We start from the raw sequence: 23125 nt of genomic DNA on the forward strand, positions 1-23125 counted from the left end.
AAGAGACTTCAGCAATAATCTTGATGGAGATGGTAGTGAGGATGGATGAGAATAGGATTGGGGGATGCAAGATGAGGAATTGGAGTAGTCAACTAGCTAGATTTATTCTACCTATAGCAATCCCACAACCATTCATCTTATGGTTGATTTCCCCTATGATGTTTCAATACCACCTCTTCATTTTCTATATTACTTCTATATTCAAGTATGAGTTACAATGATGACAACAGAGTTTTGACACTCATGAGTGAAGAAATGTTTTTGGAATCCTTGAGTTTTGTGTGGATCACTTATAACTTTGCTATATTTTTAAAATCCTATGTACCATTTATTTATTAATAAGTCCAAAAGAGGAGTGACAAAAGATTCATCTTTTTCTATGAGAGGTTCATGCAAGTCACAACACAATGCCTACATTCTTGACACTTAAGATACCCTCTACCAACTCACATTAGCTCAAATCTCCTCTGCCAAATTGAAATGTCCGGATCCATAAACTTGAGATACAACTCGGTCTGCTTTGAAGGAACGATAGAACAGTGAGCCCCCTTTTTGCACTACTAAAACAAGACAAAACTTAGTATAATTAAAGTATATAATGAAGCAAAGTAATTTTCAACCACCGCGCTAGTCTAGGATAGTCACAATTTCAACTATCGGGCTGGTTTAGGATAGTCACAATTTCAATCACCAGGTTGGTTTGAGATGAATATAGATGAAGATCGCCTCTGAGATTCATATGTTCATGGTGTTGTTATTCATTGTTCTATAATTCTGCAATGATCTGTGCTGCATTCCAATGGTACAATTTTTGCAATACATATTGTCTTAATGATGTCATGATGTACTCCTACAATATGCTTATGATACATTCATTAGTTTCCTCTTTTCTTGAGAGATGATAGCCTTACCAAATGAACCCCGAAACAGCACCGCTAGCTCTTTCATTCTCTCTCTCCCTGCCTCTCTCTCTCTCTCTCTCTCTTTCTCTCTCTCTATCTATCTATCTATCTATCTATATATGTATATACGTATGTATGTATGTATGATGTATGTATGTATGTATAGACACACACACGCACACACATGGGTATATGTATATATATACAAATTCTCTCTCTCTCTCTCTCTCTCTCTCAGGTATAGTTCTAGGGTGTTATCTTGATTCCTCTCTTCTCCAGATAAGAGATGCTTGGTTGCATTCATTCATGAGGCAATTAGGCATTATGAGCACCTACTCTGATCTCAGAGACATGAGGAGCAGACCTAGTTGGACTCATCTCAGAGCATGATCACTGAGTTCTATCACGTGGATCACACGGATGCCTGCTCTATAGGTCTTAGACATGATCATGACCTAGAGCCAGTGATACGACGGTTTAGATAGAGGGTTGATGAACAAATTACAATTGGGGGCATCCCCTCCATGTTCAGAGTGGCAGCCAGACCGACAGGTGTGACGGTCGCCCTCATTAGATGCAAAGCTGTTACCAGGAGACAGCGTAGGACTGTACCCAATGGGGGCCGATAGCACTCCATATCTGATTTTATGCTATCACTCCCACTCTTGATGACGGGAGGAGTCACATTGTCCTGGAGCACACTTCATTTTGTCTTATGACGATAGTGCAAGATGGTTATGCAGTGGATGATTATCATTATTGTTTGATGTGACTATGTAGGATTCAAGTTTTTTCTATTTCTGTATGGGTGTGGATACTCAGTTAGTAGCTCCACCCCTCTAGCTGGATTCATATAAGGTCTTTTTTCATAGTCTCATAGACCCATTGGTCTTCTGAAGACTTTACTAAATTTTCTTTCCTCTCTCTCTCTCTCTCTCTCTCTCTCTCTCTCTTTGTGATTTTCGTACTTTCTTTATAAGAGATATCTTCAAAATCTCTTATTGCACCTACAAGCTCTCTATACTACACTCGATTTCCATCCACCTTTACACCAATGCGCAATTTCTATTGCTCATGTACGCATATTTGCAATCGCCTTGGAATTTGCCACACATCATGCCATTAATTTGGAAAACATAAAAAAACTTAGTAAAGGCTTTGAGAGGAGCAAGTGCCTTGGTTACAACAAAAATGTGCAACAGCACAAGAGGACATGTTTTCCAAGAGTGAGAAGTGCGTCCTAACTAAGAGCAAAGGAACATGAAGCTTAAGCTGTCATGTGATGTGGTGTTTGATTATAAAGCAAAGCAAGTTTCTTGCCTTCATGGATATGAAGAATCATCTAGAAGAGCAAGCAAATGGTTTGACAATGTCATGTTTGAAAGTTTGCAAACATCCACGCAATGTAAAATATTTGATGACATGGACCACAATCTTCCTTAAGATACAATACTTGTGAATAACTAAACATTTATAACTCCCAGATACATCCAGGAGTTTCAGGGCAGTAACTTGTCCAGCATACTACAAGGGCAACATTAAGGTGGCGAAGAAAATTGTGAAACTTCTTATTTGACTTTTCATTTTCTTTAGGGAGAATGATTCGTCCTAAGAAAACTTGGCTCCAGCAGATTTCAGAAATGGAACTAGTTTCCCAGTTTGATGTAAGGCCATGGTATCTGCATACAAAAATCAATACTTCATGGCATCGACAAGATGTTTTTCATTTATAAAATAGGATTGACCACAAGCTAGGTTTGGACAATTTTTATATTGCAAGCCCAGGGTTTACTTTCCATGCAGCCCTTGATGGGGTGCTGCACTCTTGATATTTTCTTTAAGAAAGCATATCAATTTATGATTTAACAGCCCAAAAATCACTCATCAAAGCATTCCGAGTGGTTTCCATTACATACCATCACATCCTCCAATATGCATGCCGCCTGAACATTGAACAAGTAAAACAGAGTAAGTCACTGTTTTTGCACAGAGCAAGTTGGAAGTTTTTTTTTTTAAGCACGTAGAACCAACATATATCTAGAAGTGCTCATTCATCCACATGCACACACAGACATGCTTAAACCAAAGTAACTAGCAGAATTCATCAAAAAACAATCTACCCAGATGGATACAAAGGAGCCTGCTGCCTTTGCATTAAGTGTAGCAAATTAGAGCAGACATTCACCACGTCTTATGCAAGACATTCATCGTGTATCATGCACATAGGGCTTGAAAATCTAGCTCCCATGTACGTAAGTTACACTAGGTTCCAGGTCTTCATTAAGACCAAAGCGTTCCTGCTGAATAAAGTGGAGCAAATTAGAGCAGAAATTCACCACATATCATGCATACAGGGCTTGAAATCCTAGCTCCCATGTACATAGGTGAGCACCAGGCCTTCATTAACAACAAAGAATCACTACAGACGTCATCCTTGCAGTTCAAAATACTTCGAGAGGACGACTTTTGGGCAAGCATACAGACAAAAAGTAGTTGTGGTACTTGATTGCAAAAATGCAATCTTTTTCAATGTCAACAGGGGTAGGCCCCACCAAGACCACCTTCAAGATCGGCCATAAAATTCTCTACATATTGTCATCTTACTCGCCTCACCATGAAAATAGACTCAATAATCCTTGACTCCCATCTTTGCTCCCAATCAAATTGTAATTTGAAGAAGGCTCTCTCAAAAGGGCTCATGGACGATCTATATAAAACCATGAATAGTGGCATCTTTGCCTATGCAAGCACTCTTGCTTGCAGCAGCATCTGTCCCGAGTGTTTGCTGGTCTCTGGGCAGAAAAAGAATCACAATAGTCCACATTTAACTGGAAAGCAGCAGCTGCAACTCCTTTGCCACGCAAGGACAGAATTGCAGTCAACACAGCTTGAAATTCAGAAAAAGGTACTACGGTTTAGTGATTTTACAAGGCCATGAATTCTCAGTTCAGTACTTCTACTCCAGTCAGGAATGAAAACCTGATAGCCTCAACCAAGCACTTCCCATCCCCAACTTTGGAAGAGGGAAACTTGATGGAACTAGCTATATTTTATGGAAAAATCAAGGTCAAGGGTCCATCTTGGAGATTATGAAGGTCACATGTTTGATGTGAAGACCCTAACCAACAGGACCCAGATCTGGTGGCACTTGATGCTTGAGAAGAAAGGATATACATACCGCTATAAACATCCAAAAAGAGCATAGCTTAGAAGCATTGACCATTTTTAAAGACCATTATGAAATGGTTCAATCATAATGGTCAACACGGACTTGGACCTCTACAACAAGCAGCTTTACAGTCTGAAGATTCAAAAGGAGAAGCGGTAGAGGACTTCTTTGTTGGCTATGGCAAGCAATGGAAGCTCAAAAACTAAGAGTGGAGGCTCAAAAGGGAGCCAACATAACAAAACCCAATGGTATCAAAGCAGGTCGGGAATCCATTCTCTCAGCCATTGACAGCTTTCCCAAGCTATTTGACAGCCTCCTGAGCCCTCATTCCTGCTGGTCTTGCTGATTTCTACACACCCGTGAGTGTTGGTGGCCTCTCCAAGCACTTATGTCGTGAAAACCCTCTTTTTGACGCGAGAAGACCGCAATTTGGAGCATCCACCGCAAAGGGAGCTGCGTTTCGGAGCATTTTCCAGCTTGTTGCAGCAAATTCGACCCACACGTGTGGAATTGACCAAAGTATAGCCTCAAGGCTTTGAACTGCAAAAATATGATTTACTGTCCCAAACACCTGTGAGCTAACAACAGATATTTCCAGGAGGCTGAACTGGGCCTCAAGGCAACACGGTCCCTTTTCTTGCTCAGATGATGAAATAGAGAGAGCAAATAGACTGAAAATATGTGCAGCAAGGTATAGAAACAGGATTACTAGCCGAAATTGAGCTCCCAACACAAAAGCCCCAAATTTTGTTGACCTGAGTGATGACGTGGCACAATGTGACAGTCCTGAACCTGAAATTGACTGAAAACTTCAATTTTTGGAGGGATTTCAGTTGTCAACCTTGTCCAAAGTGTTGTATTGATACGTTGAAGGTCCAGATTGCAAAAGCCCTAAATTTTTCTGTTGGAAATTAGGGTTTGACAGTAAAAACTGTCAAAAAAACAGTAAAAGACTGCAAATTTTGCTTGTGAATCAGCCTCTGGTCCCTTGAACTTAAGGCTGAGACCCAAAAGACCTCTGTAGGTAGAGTATGATAGATCTCAGAGCAAGCATTATTTATTAGTGGCCACATATTATGCAACTCAATGGGCAGATGCCAAGGCCACAGTCAATAGCAAGACAAGCACAGTTGCAAAATTTCTCTTTGATCAAATTTGTTCACGCTTTGGTTTTCCTTTGAAAATTCTCGCCGATGGAAGAACCTCTTTTAGAAATGAACTAATTAAAGATGTGGTGCATAAGCTAAAGATAAATCATAGCATGTCCACACCATACTATCCCCGATGTAATGGCTTGGCTAAGAAAACAAATAAATTGTTGTGTAATTCAATGGGAAAGCTTGAAGACACCAAGAAAAGGCATTGGGATAGGCACTTGGCAGAAGTTTTATGGGCTTACAAAACCACACACAAGCTAGCTATTGGGTTTACACCATTCCAACTACTTTATGGAATAGAAGCCATTTTGCCCATTGAATTGGAGTTACATAGTCTTCGCACTGTTGTTGCAAAAAAAGGAGGATAGGAGGATGCCTATGCTCAACGCTTGGTACAGCTAGAAGCCTTGGATGAATGCAAATTACAGGCCTCGCAAAACTTAGAAGCTTCTCAAAAAAGGCACAAGGCCCGTTTTGACACCAAATTACGCAAGAAGAAAGATATTGCAGAAGGAGATTTGGTCATGAGATTTGATAGCCGTCTCAACAAGCGGCTAGACAAAAAGTTTATCGGCCAATGGGAGGGACCATATCGAGTCAAAAAGAAGTTCACGAATGAAACCTATCAGCTTGAATATATTGATGGCATGGTGATACCCGGATGCACCAATGAGTATTGCCTTAAATTCTTCTATGCTCGACCACCTTGAGAGCCAGCAGACCCTCTCTGTCACTAGAGAGGATCTGCTGGGGGAGGGAAGATGTGACGCCAAAAATTGATATTTTTAATTTGGCATTGGTTTTGTTTTTCTCTATGTTTGATAAGAGTTTGAGTATCAACGATAGCCTAGCGGCTCTTACTTCTTTCTATTTTCTAAGATATTATATGGGATTAAGAGGATGAGTGGAATGGATCATTATAAATACCATAGGTATGAATTATAAATACCTTGGTATGGGGTGAGAGTTATTTGTGTATGGGATCTTATGGGGTTCTTTAAAAATAGAAAGAGTGAGTCATATAAAGAGGTGGGCTCATGTCCATGTGTTCCAGAGCAATCACATGCCAAGTGTGTGGAAGGCATGTGGAGGAGTGTGGAGTCAAGAGAAATCCTTCTATAATTCCTATGTGGAATAAGGAGGATGTGGACATATGGAAAAGAGAGCGTCCCTATGGGCTCCATGTGGGAAGACTCTTGATTTTCTCAATATTTTAAGAGTCTTGAGCATCTTTTGATGGGACACATGGCAAGAGTAGCCAAAAAGGACATGGATGGTGACATACGGGCTTATGTGATTGATGGGGAAAGGAATCTACAGGTAGTAATTGTAAATGGGTGAAGGAGAGTGACGAAATCTCTATAAAAGGAGCCCTCCTCTCCCTTATTCATCATCTCTTCCACCATTAGGCCTCATGTTGCTGTAGCTCTAGTCTCCTCAAGCCTCTTCCATGAGCCTTCTCTCCCTCTTATAGATATTCTCTTATGTAGACTCTTGAGTCCATCTCTCTCTAGTTTATTCTCTCTCTATGAGTAGTCTTTGAGCTTCCACTCCCTCTTGTATGTATGAAACCGCTTCTTCTCCCTTGTGTTTGTAGTATTTTGAGTTGCATTGGAGTGGAGTCTCATCCTATTGGTAATTAAGGTCACTTCAGGTTCTCTCTCTTGAGTGTCTCTTCCCTTTTTCCATTGTTTTCTCTTCCAAAGTGCTCAAAAGTATTGTTTATTCGGCCGCTCATTGCGCATACATGGTTTATCTATTTTCCAAGTCACAAAGGGAGCTCTTCCTTCCCTCCTAGGCAGACTCTATGGGACTTGGATCGTTGATGAAATCTAATCATGGAGGTAGTATTCTCCCAAGTCGGCACCAGTAGAAGGAGTAGGTGTTTTTCACGACAGCTTGAACCCCTGTCAATATTTTGCTCATAAGTTTTTACTCTGTCGTCCGATTTGGACGAAACTTTATCAGCATGAAGCTCTCTTCAAGGAGCATCATCCTATGTCTTCAGTTATTATATTAGATTTCATACCAAAAACCTATGACTCTATGTGTGTGACTGTTTCTTTTTCAAACAGTGTTTACCCCCATCCAGTAAACTGCCCATATCTTTCCGACCGCTTCTCTCTTTCTTATGAAACTTATATCAGAGCGAAGCCCATTTCAAGACGCATCTGGATATGTGTTTGAATATTTTATATCATGTCTCTACTGAAAGTTATGGGTCTCTGTGTCTTATGACAGTTTGGAGAGTGTTTTAAGCTAAGTGTAAAGGTGTCTATGAAGGAGGTGCAATGTTTCCTCGGAACCTACCCATCCGACCCAATCAGCCTCTTCAAACTCCTCGATATATATCAATTCATGTCATGTTGAGCCGCAAGATCTTCTTTCAACAACGTATCGCTCTTCTCTTTGGCGTAGACCGCCGGCTTGCTGAGATTATGGCCTCCACTAATCCTTTCCTTCTCCCTATGCTTGAGTACAACATCACTTGGGATGTTACCATCTTCATTCTCATCGAAGGTAGGAAAGACTCGTGTGGTCTCTTGGTATAAAAGCTTCTTTTTAATGTTCCTTTCCCAATGATAACTATCTCTATCACTCAGTTCAAAAGCAGTAGGAAGTGAAGAGGTGCGTGAAGTTTATTACCCCCAACTTCATGTCACAGTATCGTCCACGAATCTCATAGTAGAATGAACAACGAAAAAAGTAGTGCTCCTCTAACTCCACCTCGTGGCGCTCACACAATGTGCAGATATGACTCTCCCTAGGTATCCCCTCTGCACGCCCGCTGTCAATACGGAGTCGGTGCCATGACACACGTAACTGTCCAAGGGCAATCCTGAGTGAATGCGATAAGTGGATTTGGGTGTACACCGGTGGAATGATGAAACCCTCTGCTGAAAAATGCAAGCAGTGGTCCGGATAGAAGCTGAGCTTCACGCGGAGCTCTGCCTATGCTAGCCAAGTCCTAAATGTGTGTAGCTATAGAAGATCCTCCTGTATGATTGGGTTGAATTCGTTGCCCCACAACAAGACAAATGAAGCATCAATGGTATACTGGAAGGGTGGCAACCTATCTACATGAAAACCCAATCTCTCAAACCACCCGAAGTGCGTGCATACCAACATCTCTGATCACCTTGTGTTGCTAATGCCATAGAAGACGCTAGTGCCAACCAAGGAAGACTGCGTCGCCCTTTGGTACATAAGCCGTACACGCACACACTGTAGAGATAAGTGATAGTCTGGAATGCTACAACTAACTGCAATGGTGATGCTCCGAAATCAGCATAAATGATCTAATGGAGCACCACATCATCAACGTCCAAAAGGATCTGGAGCAAGTATCCGGCAAGGGAACAACCAACACCTCTATCATGAGGGTGTGAGTTTTAATGCTCGCATGTGGCCTCGACCCCGAGGATCAAGTGGCGGGGTCACGGGATGGGAGTGTGCGAGTTTTCCCCTAGGAAATTGTGCCTTGAGGAAAAATGCAAGCTCTAGGGCCAAGAGGGGTCCAAAGAACCTTAGAACTAAGGTTGGTCATTGATGTGCTTTTAAAAAGGTCCCACTAGAGGGGGGTCTAGGGGCAAATGAGGCCCTTGGGGGAAACCCAAGGCATGGGCTGCCACGTGGCAAGCCATGCAGACCCTTTTGGAAAGGAAGCCCAAGGAAGGCCTTGGGCAAGGAAAGGTTAGAGACGGAATCTTACGGGGAGAAGGAAAAAAAAATGCCATGCGCGGAAGGTGACAACATGAGCAGGAGCTTGGCTAACGGGAGCTTGGCTGAGGCCGTACGGGCAGGCTGCACGAACACCGAAAGGAGGGTTGGTCTTCTCTTGCTAAAGCCGTACGATGGTACGGTTGGGTCGACAGATCGTACATGTGCATTCAACACATACGGGTACAGAAGGGCTCCTTGCACGAGCTATACGGAGTAGTTTGGCCATTAAATGCAGCTGTACGGAAGCTGTCTTGGCACTTGTACGGCTGCAACGTACGGATCGTACAATCCAAGGTGTATGGACTGTAGCAGCTTACCAAGTACGGGGTATTCAGAAAGCATGGGCTACTATGGCTATTGTTTGCACAATAATGGCTTTATGACGGTATGAGTTGTACGACATCCACTCTCTCCTCACTTCTTTTTGGGCTGCTACTAAGTGGCTGAGTGGAGGTTCATTTCAGCTTGATCGGGCAGGCCTTGAGTCCATGAGGGTGTACAAATAGCTCATGATTGTGCTCGGTTGAGATTTTGGTTCCATAAGGATGCACCTTTGCACTCGTTCCTTCTAGTGAATGCCCGTGAGCATTGAGTTGGCTATGGAAGAGACTTGCTTGGCAAAGTGATCACAGTGAACGCTTGCAGATATTTATTGTACTTCTAAGCACCGGGCGCAGATCAATTATGCTTTCACCCATTGTTTGGGTATCCCACTTAATCAGTGAACACTTGTGATTGATTGGGGAGCATGTGGCCTTGCTTGGGCTGTAAATAATGGCTCCCATGTTAAAATGCAAGTGTTTGCACTAAGTATGGATGCCTATGGTCACATCAGTGTGACAGCAGAGCCCCACAGGGCTAATGTGTTGTGATACTGATGCCTCCGAGTGAGGGAACAGCATTGAATGCATGTGAGTTGGTACTCGCGATGTAATCTCTTTGTGGCACTCTTCAATTAATAAAGAAATACCGAAAGGGTCACCAAGGCTTTGGGGACAAGAGTGTTCTGCTCCCCCCTATCTATCTGTGGAGTGTTTGCTAAGTATTCTTTTGTGAAGGCTTTTGTTTGGTTAGTGTTTTGCCACCCTCTTGTTAGCCTTCAGGCTGGTTTCAACCTCCTAATGTCCATTAAAAAAACTGAAGCTTGTCTATGTAGAGGCCAAACAAGGTCGGTGAGAGTGGACAACCTTGTTTGACTCCAATGATGCTCAGAATCTCATCTGTCCATCCACCCCATCCGAACCCTGCCAGAGACCCCCTCATAAAGTGCCATAGCAGCCCAGACTATCTCCGGCCCATACCCCAGCTCCTGTAGCCGCCTGATGAGGCATGGTCGAGATACTGTATCAAAGGCTTTGCGGAAATCCACAAAGCAGCAGCATACCCTCTGTCTCTGTGTCCTGGCCTCCTTTATGAGACTCCTAAGTGTCAGGACATGATCCATGGTCTCATGGTCACATTGAAAACGTGCCTGTCCATCTGCTCTGAGCCCCTGCATCTTTGCATAGCAATTGACCTCCATATCTAGCACCAAGGCATATATCTTGGACATGACATGCCCGATCATAATGGTCCTGTAGTTACTAGGATCCATGGGATCCCCTGCCTTGTGGATAGGTGTGATAGTGTTGAGGGTCCAAGTGTGTGCTCATTAAATAGCTTTGATGGGATAGGGCTAGGATATCAACCCCGTATGCAACAAACTCGATGCATAATCTTGTTAGATTTATTGAAATATTCTAGGCAGTGACCAATGTAATGCCAATAAGTGGGTTAGGAGCACTTTTCCCTCATTTAGAGGTTTTTCCCCCTAGCCACAGTTAGTTCACTAACTACGGTTAGTGAATAGGATAAGGTTTTGTCACTTAGACAAAACCTACTCTCTCTTGTACTGCATTCAACTCTTCTATTGCACACTCCAGCTTTCAGCTCACTTGCTCCCATTCTATTGTCTACTCTTTTCTTTCATTTGGTACCAGAGTAGGACCAGCTCCCGAACCTACTCCTGCTGCTTGCCATCTTCTGTCACCTGCTTGCCACCATCACCTCTAAGCCCGTTCAGTCATGTTATCAGTCGTACACTTTGGTATCAGAGCAGGACCAGCTCCCGGACCTACTCTTGCTGCTTGCCATCTTCTGTCACCTGCTTGCCACCATCACCTCCAAGCCCATTCAGTCGCGCTATTAGTCGTACACTCAGTATGGACTGATTCCGTACATTCATACAGGTACTTGCGTCGTACACAGATCTCCAACGAAGCTTGTCCATACATCCATACGGTCAACCAGCTACTCGTCCGTACAATTCGTGCGGTATTCTTGCACGGGTTGTGCAGCTGCTCCATTCTGTACAGCCCCACGTCTGCAAGCGTCGTACGCTTGTCCGTACCTACACGCGTTGACAGCGCCGTTCGTATGGACGGTCACTGCTACAACCACTTGCAATGCACATGATCCGTACAGCAGGCCGACCTGTTGTAACTATTTGTACGTACAAACCTGTGCCTGCTCATCGCCATTAGTTTGGATATTCGAGCCCTCTATTGTCCCGTACAGTTGCTGTGTATGCACCCAGGTGTTCTCAAAGACATTTTGTTTTTTGCAAACTTTGCAATCAGTGTGCAAAACCAGCTCCAAAATTTGGGGCTTCTTTGGTTTTGCTTGCAATTTTGCAGAACATTTGGGGCTTTTGCAGGCAAGGTGCAATTTTGTTGACATTTGGGGCTTTCAGTTAATTTTCCCTGTTCTGGTGGCAATTTCTTGCAAGAAATTAGGGCTTTTGTGATTGGAGTGCAATTTGGCAATGGACAGACTATCTAGGAATTTTGCAAGCAATTTTGGACTCAGATTGAGTCACTTGGCAGGACATTTTGCCATTTTTGGGCATTTGCAGGTTATTTGGGGCTTTTGGACACTTTGCAGGCATTTTGCAGGAACACTTGGCAGAGGTACCAGTGGGTTTATGCTTCTGTCTTGTTGCATTCAAAGCCATTGATTGACTGTGTTTTTTGGGAGTTAACAACTTGCATTGATATCCCAACAGGGATTTTAGTGTGCACCTTCATTCCAAGAAAAGGAATTCTATTTTGTGCATTTGCTGCAATTTTTGGCAGACATGGCCCAAAACAATCAAAATGACTATGTCTTTGGTGTCACCTCGCAATAGAACAAGTTGGATGGTACCAACTACTCCTTGTGGAGTTTTATGGTACGCAACATCTTGGTTAGCAGACATCTTTGGGACTATGTCAATGGAGATGAAACAAGGCCAAACTCTATGTCACTCCTACAGCTAGAGGCAGGGGTAGAGATCAAAATGCATAAGTAATTGGAGCAGCTGCTGCTCCAGTGGCTCCCACAGTAGTGCAGAAAGGATGGGATTCTAGGGATGCACAAGCTCTATCAGTGATTAAGAGGTTCATTATTCCTCACATTCGGTCATGCAAGACCTCAAAGGCAACTTGGGAGATATTAGAGAGTATGTTTGCAGCAAGAAATGATGCCAGAGTTTCCATCCTAAAGAGAGAGCTATCTCATATGCATATGGATGAGGGAGATTCCATGAATACTCACCTCACAAAGCTTCAGGATTTGAGGGAGCAGTTGCTGAATATTGATGAAGTTATTCCGGATTCAGAGATGATTACCACCACTCTCAATTCTCTTCCTCATTCCTATCTTGGTTTCCACACCTTGCTGAATTTGTCATTGAGGGGGGGCAGCAATCCTCTCTCTTTTCACGAGTTGGTAGGACTTCTATTGCAGGAAGAGCAGACACGAAGAAATATGGCAACACGGGCTGGCGAGCATGCCATGCTTTCTAAGTTTAAGCCCAAGGGAAAAGGGCAACAAAAGCAACATGCCAATCAGCCCACACATCAGCATAAAGCTGATTCAGGACAGCCCTCTTATAAGGCTAAGGGTGATGCGGATAAGCCTAAAAAGAAGGGCATTTGTCACCACTGCAAGAAGCCAGGTCATTATATTGGTGAATGCAAGAAGCACATAGCTAAAGAAAAGAAAAGGAATTCAGGTATAGCTGTGTCAGATGCATCAGCTCCTCATGCACATGATGGGAGAGATGTTACAGCCAACTTTGTGGAAGAGCACTATGCCTTTTTGTCTTGCATTTAAGATTTTTCCGTGGGTAGTTCAAATACTACAGCCACTACTGAGGATGATCCCTATGCTTTCTTGACTTGCATTATGATCCTTCAAAGGATGCATACTCTCTCAGTGTTAATGAGACACTGAATACTTGGTATTTTGATAGTGGTGCTTCTAAGCACATGTCACGGGGGCGTGAAATTCTAAGTAATTTAATGTACTACAAGATCGTGACAACTTTGGTTTTAAAAGTCCAAGCATGGGCTTAATAATGTGTAATTAAACGCGGCATGGTGCCTAACACATAAGCGTAATTAATCCCTAGGCCCAAAGGCATTCCAAGGAATTAAAAGAGTGGTTGTTGGGAAATGATGATGTGGCATTTTTAATGGGCCCCCTAGAGGGCCATGTACCTTCAGTGGCCCCCCTAGAGTTCCAAGTGGCTCTAGTGCCTTCTACATGCTCCTTTGCCATTCCTGGACCTTCCTGGGCCTTCTAAACTTCACATGTGTGGTTTTCTCTCTCATCTTCTCCCTTTGTTGAGATTTTGGACTAGTTTTTCAGCATCCTTCAGTTGAATTCCGTTTTTCTTCATAACTCCTCACCCGTTTGGATTCCTCGACTTCCGTTTGGCCCGATGGCTTCCCCTCTGCCTCCCCTTCGTAGTGATATGCTTTTCCCTCCGTGCGTTTGGTAGGACGAGCAGAGCTGAGCACTTCTTTTGCTGGTCGAAATTGCAAAAGTGGCTTTTTCTTAACCTTTTTGCTTCTACCGCCTCCTGGGCCTCTCCTCTTGCAAAGCTACAGCTTTTTGTTGAATTTCGAGTGGTCCCACGCGCTGGTTGACTGGTTTTTCTCAGTTTTGGAGGACTTTCCGGTGATGAAACTTCTCCAAAACCTTCTCAATGCATTCCTCTCTGAAGCACGCTTCTTTTGAGCCCAAGAACTCCCACTTCTTCGCGACAGAAGTGCTTCTTTTCGCATTTTTCAGTGGAATTCTTGCTAGACGGCTCTTGTAAATGCTCTTTCTTCATGCCTTTGCACTCCTCTTTGGCTGAGAATGCAATTGGGCATTGGCTACTATGTCCTCTTGGCGATTGAGGACTTGGTTCGAGTTTTCAGGGCTTGGTGAGTTGTGATTTTGCTATTGCAATTTCTTTTTGCCATAAGCTATTGGTTGGCCTTGTGTGCCGCCTCTTTCTTGGCTCATAGGTACCCAGGCAGTGCTACATGAGTCATTCTTTGGTTGGGTACTTTGCTGATTTTATTTTGGAGCTTTGAAAAGCTTTGTGAATGCCATCTGGAAACCACTCAAAGAGAGTGCAGCTGGGGTGCAGTGTGATTGCATCTGGACAGCCAATGGAATTGCACTCGGAAAAAAGAATGCCTTTGGATTGAGCCTATGGGTTAAGTGCACTTATGAGATGGTGTTCTATGCTTGAAAGCCTTGCGAAAGCTAGTGAATTGGGGCTGCGTGCTCAGTTGCAGGGAAGGTCTCCCAGATGCAACTTGTAATCATTTCACTGTGAAATATAAAGAAATACCGAAAGGGGCGCCACGGTGTTTGGGGCCAATCGGGTGCACTTGTCTATGTCTGTTGAGCAAGGGAATTCTAGCCTTCATCCCTTTTTCAGTGGTTTTGTTTGTGAACAAATGGGTAAATGCCAAATGGTGATCATGCAATGGTTAATGGTTGTGATATATGCTTTGTGAGCTGTAAATAAGTGCTGAAGTGATTAAAGGTTTAGTTCCATTGCCCTCTGAGTGATTAGAGGCCGGTTTCATTGGCTCCATTGCCGGGATACCACACACTTTCTCAAGAGGTGGGCCTCAGTAGTTTGGTGGAAGGATATCTTTGCTGCACTTTTTGACAGCTGAATATTACAACCATAAACATGGTGAGTACCAATGAGCAAGAGAGCTCCACAACTCCTCAAAGGAGAAGGCAGGAAAGCCTTAATGATCTAGCTAGTGTACACCTGCAGGGAGCACAACAAATGCCTTTTGAGCAGGCCACACATGAAGCTACAACTGAGCTCAACAGTGATACTAGTTCTAGCAGTGAGTCAGATGATGCTACTATGTTGAATGCACAGCTTGCAAGTGTAGTGATTGCTTTGACTCAACTGGCTCAAAATTTGGCTCAGATTGTGCAAACAAATGCCAAGAAGAAGAAATCAAGAAAGCACAGGCACGGAAAGAGTGAGTACACACATGCATCAGCTTCTCATGGCAGACCGCACACTCATGCATCAGTTTCCCATGAGGGACAGCCATCAAAAATGACTCAGAAAGTGACTTCCAAGAGAGAGGAATCACCCAAAAGAGCACTTGAGAAAGAGGTACAAAAAGTACAGCCAGTGCAACAGTATGAGCAACCAGCACAAGGCCTTGGTTTGGGTACTTCTACTCTTCAAAATAATAATGTGCAGTTCATAAATGTGGCTCAACCACCTCAGCCATATTTGAGGCAGCAACCTGAATATTTTGGTGCAGATTCTATCTTTGATGCTATGTTGATTTCACCGCCAATTGGGCATAGAAAGCAAGCCATGTATGACAATGTGGGAATGCAGCCAGGCATGCAAGCCACAGCATATGCTCCCATGCCTAATGTTCAGCCAAGCATGGCTCTCCCTAGTGAAGGGAATGCTGCAAATATACAGCCATCTTTGGGACAGCCAATATCAAATGTATATAAAGAATTTAAGGATGGTGGTTCTCATGTCAAGTTTGATACATATAATGGAGTACAGGACAGGTACAAAGCCCTCACATTCCTTCAATAGTTTGATGCTGCATTTCTTGGGGGTTTGTTTACAGAAGCATCCAAGATGAGGAAGGTTGCCACATTTTTGAAAGACAATGCACTTAAGTGGTACACCAACCTTATGCTTCATGGAGATGCACCTCCTACTTGGCTGGAATTTAAGCAAGTGTTCTCTTCTACTTGGCTTACTCTAAATTTTGAAGTTGAAGTACTTTCACACTGGCATGACTTGTCATACAAACTTTGCAAGAATCTTGATGATTATACCCAGAGGTTTTGGGATGTTTTGCTGCCATTGAGCTCTTACAGGCATGTTTCTTTGAAAGAGCAAATAGAGAGGTATTGTTGTGGATTGCCTAGTGAGCTACGTGATTATTGCATCAAAACCAAGGTGGGTTCTATGACTCAATTAATTGAGAATGCAAGGACAGCATATGCATGGATGCAGGAGAAGAATTTGGGCTTTATGGACAGCAAGAAAGAAGACAACAAACGGGCTGCCAAACACAAGGATAAGGACATCAAATCTGAAAATAAAAATTATGGCAAACAACCGTTTCAAAAGGGAGGAAAAGCCCAATTCAAAGCTGGTCAAAGGCGTGGACAGCCTAATAAATAGCCCCGTACCAAGTTATCTGATGAAGAGAAAAAGTCACTCATGGAGCAAAACAAATGTTTTATATGCAAAGGAGAGGAACACCGCTCTTATGATTGCCCATCCAAGTAAAGAGACAGGTCAGATGATAAGAATGGTGATAAACAAGCTGATCGGAAGGGCTAAAGGCCTAAACCTTCCGCAGGCTTCTTCCAGATGTGATTGGGAGTTTGCCACATGCACATGATGAAGAGGAAACGAAAAAGACTGAGATGTGCAGAGCATGGGAAAAAATTAGAAATTAGAATTGTTTGTTTTTCTTTGATTCTGGGGCAAAGGCGAATTTCATAACTCCTGATATGGCAGGAAGGCTTGGCATCAAGCCTGAGGAAATGGGGCCATCCGGCATGTCTGATATGGCCAACCCTGAACTCAACACACCTGTCACTCCTATCATTGGCAAGTTGAGGATGCATATCCAGGGATATCAAGATGCAGAGGACTTTTAGATTATGCCTTTGCCAGAGTGTGATGCTTTGCTTGGGATGCCTTGGATGTACAGGGTGGGGGCTGATGTGCAGATGAGAAACAAGAAGATTTCTTTAACTCATAGAGGCAAAAATCATGTACTTGATGTAAAGTTGAAAGGGGAGTCCATCCCTGTAGTTTCAGCTTCTTGTATTTCCAATGTAATAAAGCGTCATATTTCAGCGTACTTGATTTTTGTCAAAGAGGACAGCCAACCGGTTCAAGAAGGCTCTACTCTTTCTGCTTTAGATAGAGAAAGGGCTGCTTTTATTTCAAATTTTCAGGATTGTTTCTCAGATGCACTTCCTCAAGAATTACCTCCCAAGAGGCCCGAGGATCATCAAATTGATATAATTCCAAGAAGCTCACCGCCTAATATACCTCCCTATCGTGTCAGTAAGGCACAACAGGAAGAGATAATGTCACAAGTGAAGAAACTCTTGGAAAAGGAATTAATACAGCCAAGTAATTCTCCTTACTGTTCCCCTGTGTTGCTTGTGCAAAAGAAGGATGGCAGTTGGAGAATGTATATTGATTATAGGGCTTTGAATAAAGTCACAATTAAGAACCGTTTTCCAATTCCACCCATTGATGATATATTGGATCAGTTGGAAGGTTCCTCAATGTTTAGTCGTATTGACCTTAAAAGTGGATACCATCAGATAAGGATACGGCCTGAAGATGTCTACAAGACTGCCTTCCGCACTTCATTTGGCTTATATGAGTTCCTTGTGATGCCTTTTGGTTTGACTAATGCACCTACCACTTTCAATAGAATGATGGACAGAATTTTTAGAGCACACAGAAAGTTTGTGGGCACTTTCTTCGATGACATCATTGTGTTCTCTAAAAATGAGCAGTCAAGATGGATCCTGCAAAAGTTGAGGCCATAAGGAGTTGGCCAATTTTAAAAAATCTGCATGAAGTCAGAAGCTTTCTTGGGTTGTGTTCATACTATCGGAGGTTTATAAAGTACTTTGCAGAAATTGCTTCTCCCTTGCATGCTTTACAAAAGAAATCTGTACTGTTTCAGTGGGGACCAAAGTTGAAGAGCTGAAGCAAAAGTTGTGTTTTAAACCCGTTATTATCTTGCCAGATCTTGCAAAACCCTTTGCTGTAACTTGTAATGCATGTGGAAACAGCATAGGAGGCACTTTGATGCAGGATGGAAGAGTGGTTGCATATGAGAGTAGAGTTCTCAAAGATGCTGAATTGTACTTGCAGACATACGAGAAGGAAATGTTAGCAGTGATACATGCTTTGACCACATGGAAACATTACCTTCTTGGAGCTAATTTTTATGTGCAGACAGATCATCAGTCACTTAGATATTTTCTCACGCAGAGAAAATTATCTGAAAAGCACATGAGATGGGCTAACTTCCTCTCAATGTTTCATTTTCAAATTGTACATGTGCCGGGTAACAAAAATGTCGTGGCTGATGCACTTTCCAAGAAACCACAGCCTGAAGCAATCTCCAAGAAACCCAGTGTTTCAGCAGTGAACATTGCTTACAACAATGTGTTAGATGGAGAGACTCCTATAGATCTAGTAGGTCTGCCAATGAGTAGCTCGGACCTCTTGGGATCTCGGATTGGTAGAGGGCTGGTGCGAAGGTAGATAGGCGGGGCTGGATGGTGGGTGGTGAGCCGGTGAGGTGAGTAGAGAGTGGGGATATCAATGATGAGGGGATTCCATTAGAGTACTGGAAAGAAGGCTGGCTTCGAGGGAGAGGTGAGAGGGAAGAGAAAGAGTACTGTAAACCAGTATGCGTATCTATGGACTGTGAGCTGGGTGATGAAACAACAGCCGTCAGTGTAGCAACCGATATGGTTGTCGAGGTAGAGGCTCCCGCTGTAGTTGTCGAAGTTGATGATGAGGATCCCAAGGTGGATGCGGGTGGTGATGATGATGATGAGGATGGTGGCCCCACCGAGGTAGGTAATGTATAGTCTTCGTTATTGCTTTGTCATCCACACCGAGTCCGCTCCTATTGACGCGTGTGTTCACGTACTCTAGGGTAAGTTACTTTGAAATTCTATCATCTTTCTTGTTTCTTCCTTTGTCCTTTTCTTTGTCATTCTCTCGTTCGCCTTTTCCCCATCTTATGATGCTAATTCAGAACTCTTTCTTTGTTGTTGTATTGCCAAGTACGTGGGCATCACAATCTTGCAATCCCTCAAGCCGGCCCATCAGCCCATGCACGATTCATTGGAGAGGGCGGAGTGGGAGATTAGGGGGCAAGTAGGAGAGGCGAAGCGGGCAGTGGGGGGAAAGTAGGAGAGGCGAGCCGGGCAGCAAGAGTATCCAACACTGGTGGGCTAGCAGCAGCAAGGGAGGAGCTAGAGGGGTAGAGCGGGAGCCCAAGCTGGAGAGGTGACGGGAGGCCCGAGGGGGCAAAATGGGAGCCCGACATGGAGGGGCAACGGGAGGCCAAGCAAGTGAGACCGAGGCAAAGGGGCGAGCAGAGGACAAAGCAGGGAGGCGTGAGGGTGGAGCGGTGTGGCAAGGAGGAGTAGGAGAGGCAGTAGGAGGTGGACGGACGAAGGGGCTAGGCGGAGGCGGAGAGCCTAGGCAGAGGAGAGCAAAGCAGGGAAGTAGGAGAGCGAAGTAGGGAGGCAAGGGCGGAGAGCCTAGGAGGAGGGACGGAGTAGGGAGGTGAGGGAGTAGAGTATGGAGGCACGGAGGGGCGGACCAAAGAGGTGGGAGGGTCGAGCAGGGAGGGGCGGGAGCAGGTGGAGTAGGGAGGCAGGAGCAGGCGCAACACACACACACACACACACACACACACAAAGACGTTTGCAGAAGACCTCACCGGTCTATGAGACAAAGTACCAACACCAAAAAGTGACCACATCTGGATAGCTAGAGAATCGAGGAGGTGGACAAGACCAACTCCCCTCAATTTATTATAGAGCGTAGCTACATTCTAACACTATCATAAAGTGGTCTTTATAACATCAGTTTAAGACTGAGAGTCTTTGGGTTTGGATTTAAAGTCACTAATCAATGCTTGCCCATCTCAATAAACCGCCCATTTCCTGCCTTGCGTGCTTCCTTTACCTTGGTGAGTTCACTGTTTCTTTGTTTGAGCTGGAGCAGAGTGAGCTCCTCAGATATCCAAATCTTTGTACCCTTATGTGTTTGTCTCAGAATTTTGATTCTTGCTACCTTCCCTCTGCAATAGATATGTGCTGTGTGCTAGTTTGACAGACATTGCGGATATCATTATCATCCCATTCGATTCGTGGTATTTCCGTCTTAAGGCATATGATTATGTCCTCAATGCTTTTCTCCTCATCATCATGAAGGCAGCCTTCTTTCAGTCCCCCAATGCATAAGATCATCTTATTCCGTGCTATAGCTTCCTGCTCTTTTACTTTTACATAAGGGTCAGCTCTATTGACTTTGTTACTGGCGTCAGCAGCTATTTCTTGCTTGATTGAGCTCACGTGAGTGGTGATCATGTCTTGAACTGCGGAGACAAGTATCGGTGCCGGTGGAGATGCATTATATTTGTGTACTGCCTCTGCAATAATTTCCTCCTTTCCAGTACTCTCCATATCCTGCACTTTTCTCCCAAGGGCTGCAAGCTGAAGCTTGAGCTCTCTGATCTCTTGATGTAGGTAATAGATTTGCTCCTGCGGGTCAATATTAACCATCTGCCTTTGATGTGTTTTTACGTAGGGGCAAAGGCTTGAAAGAGGGGGCTAGGGTTGCAAAAACTAGATTGGGCCAGGGGTTCAGCCCAACCTGGAGTCGATGAACTGGAGTGTGGAACTGCTAGTCAAACTGAACTGAACTGAACTGAACTGACTAGACCAGACTGAACCAAGCTTAACTGAACTGAACTGACTGAGCTGAAACTCAACTCGAAATGGCAGCTGTGAACTTTGTACATTGGAGGAGACTTTGTGACGACGAATATTTGGCGGCGAAGCGAAGCGACTTGGGGGAGACGGACTGTTCGGATTGTTAGGAGAGACGGGTTGGGAGAGGCGGCTCGAGCTAGGAGAGACGGGCTGGGAGAGACGGACTGAGACGGGGACACACACACACACAGAACCAAGGGATTTGAGGACGTAGAAGGCAACCAACATAGGGAGTTGCTACTCTCAAAGACTTTCTTTTCAAGATCGCAAACCACTGAGGACATATGCGTCATGGTGTTGACTATCATGAACGGAGTCAATCAAGGAAGAAGATTAGTCTTTTTTACAAGGAACCATGAGAAGAACTTACAAGATGAGTTCAATTTCAAGATTATTCACAAATTAGGAAAAATCAATGCAGGAGCAGATTGTTTGTCTTGATTACCTACCTTGGAAGAAAATCAAGGTGTTTCAACAGAAATACTTGATGCATAGATGTTTGCTATTAGCTTTGTGGATATCGAGTATGATAAAATTTATGCAATATCTCTCTCAAGGAACCTTCCCCCAACACTTGACCAAGGACAAGCGCAGATGGGTAGCTCTAAAAGCCTAGCATTACACTCTAATTGGTGGTAACTTGTATTGCCAAGGAGAAGATGGTGTATTATGTAGATTGGTTTTACCACATGCACAAGAAGTGGTTCTAATCGAGGCCCACATCAAGCCTGCTGCTGGTGGTCACTTTGGTGTATACCTCATAGCTTGGAAGGTGCTCCAAGAGGGACCATGGTGGGAAACATTGTTCAAGGATGCTTATGCTCGATGTGCCAAGTGTGAGGTATCCCAACGAACATGCCCTATTCTTCCTAAACATCACATGCCTTTTCAAACAAGTCAAGTTGGGGAAGCTTTTTAAACAGACCCTTGGAGCAGACACTTGCCCGAGATGTCTAACAGCCTTGGAGTCCATTCAGCATTACATTTGGGGATGCAAACAGGCCCAAAGGGTCTGGAAGGGCATTGCACTCTTGCTTGGTAGGATGGCAAATGTTACACTTCAGGAGAGGCAAGGAAGCCAAGCTACTAGTTCCCAAATGATGTCATCACACAAAGATCCATTCGCTAATGAAAATTTAGATATAATCCAACTTTTCTAGCCTAAATTATGAGCCTGGCCAGCCTAGATTATGTGATGTGTTCTAGACCTGTGCATAGGTAGAGGAATCGGGGAGGAGGGGAGAGGGGGGGAGGGGGGGTTAACAACTATTTATTGTTAATTAAGGTAGTTTGATTAAAAATCCCATCTTAGGTTGGGTGAATTATTTTATTGTTAACCTAATCTGGCGTTGATCTTTGCTTTGCTTTTTCAATTTTATTCTAGCCCTCAAAACTCCCAATTTAGTCTATTCTCCCTCATTATGATGTCTTCCATCAGAGTTGAGAGTACTTGCAGCGTCTGTTTGCTACTCCGCCTCCCACCTTGTACCTACTTGCTCCCTAACTCCTGCTTCGCTACCTAGGCTGAGGCTGCTCCTAAACTATCCATGAGCACTTCTTGGGCCAGCTCATTAAACCCACATGCTCCTATACCTCCCCGACGTCATTTTCTGGCTGCTTCCCATCTCTTACAGAACATGTGACCTGCCGCTTTAAAGACAAGCTTCAATCCTTATCTGAACCCACGTGCTGATTTGAGCACTTGCAACCTGTTTCCACTGTCTCTTTATATGTTGGGAAATTTCCTAAGAGGACATCCTTGGATCCTACTAGTCACACTTGGGGAAGCACTAATATGTTCCATGGATCAAGTTATAATTAATTAACTCATTGGAAATCATGCTTCTGCATAACCACGACTCTGACAAGTATCAGAGTTTGTTTTCTTCCAGTTGAACTAACTTATTAACACTTGGAAAATAGCCTTAGGTCTATTATTTTATTGCCTGTGCGTGTTGAATCGCCTGAGAGCCATTGCTACCCCTAAACTCAGCATGGTGAACACTGGCCTCGGTCAATAGAGGAGATGAGCTCAGAAGAATGTCAAGAAGACCAAGTCTGGCACAGGTAAAATAAAAAGGTGACGCTAGATAAAGAATATGTCCATTAAAACAAGAATACAAAGAAGGCAATTGATTTTGCCACTCCATGTAAAGGTGGGTCGACAATAAAGATCGAAAGGACGGTGGTGTCAGAATCCATTATATTATTACCTTTGTATTTCACATCCGAATTGAAATATAGAAATAAACAAGCTAAATATTAGCAGCTCCCTTCAAAACCAATGTTAAAAGACAACTGTG

At 43.7% G+C, this 23125-nt stretch overlaps 1 protein-coding gene across 1 annotated transcript in view; it reads right to left on the reverse strand.

Moving 5' to 3' along the window:
• Positions 1 to 2330: 2330 nt before the first annotated feature.
• Positions 2331 to 23125, reverse strand: part of LOC147898116 (monothiol glutaredoxin-S10-like) — a 69379-nt gene continuing 48584 nt past the window's right edge. The window contains exons 4-5 of the mRNA XM_087379678.1: positions 2819 to 2845; positions 2331 to 2581 (exon numbers count right to left, since the gene is read on the reverse strand). Coding sequence (XP_087235804.1) covers positions 2511 to 2581; positions 2819 to 2845 — 98 coding nt within the window. The 3' untranslated portion in view covers positions 2331 to 2510. The remainder of the gene's footprint in view (positions 2582 to 2818; positions 2846 to 23125) is intronic.

Source organism: Dipteris shenzhenensis, chromosome 9, assembly GCF_047967505.1.
Source record: "Dipteris shenzhenensis isolate YYH24624 ecotype China chromosome 9, Dip_SZ_1.0, whole genome shotgun sequence".
In the NCBI taxonomy this organism is placed as follows: domain Eukaryota; kingdom Viridiplantae; phylum Streptophyta; class Polypodiopsida; order Gleicheniales; family Dipteridaceae; genus Dipteris; species Dipteris shenzhenensis.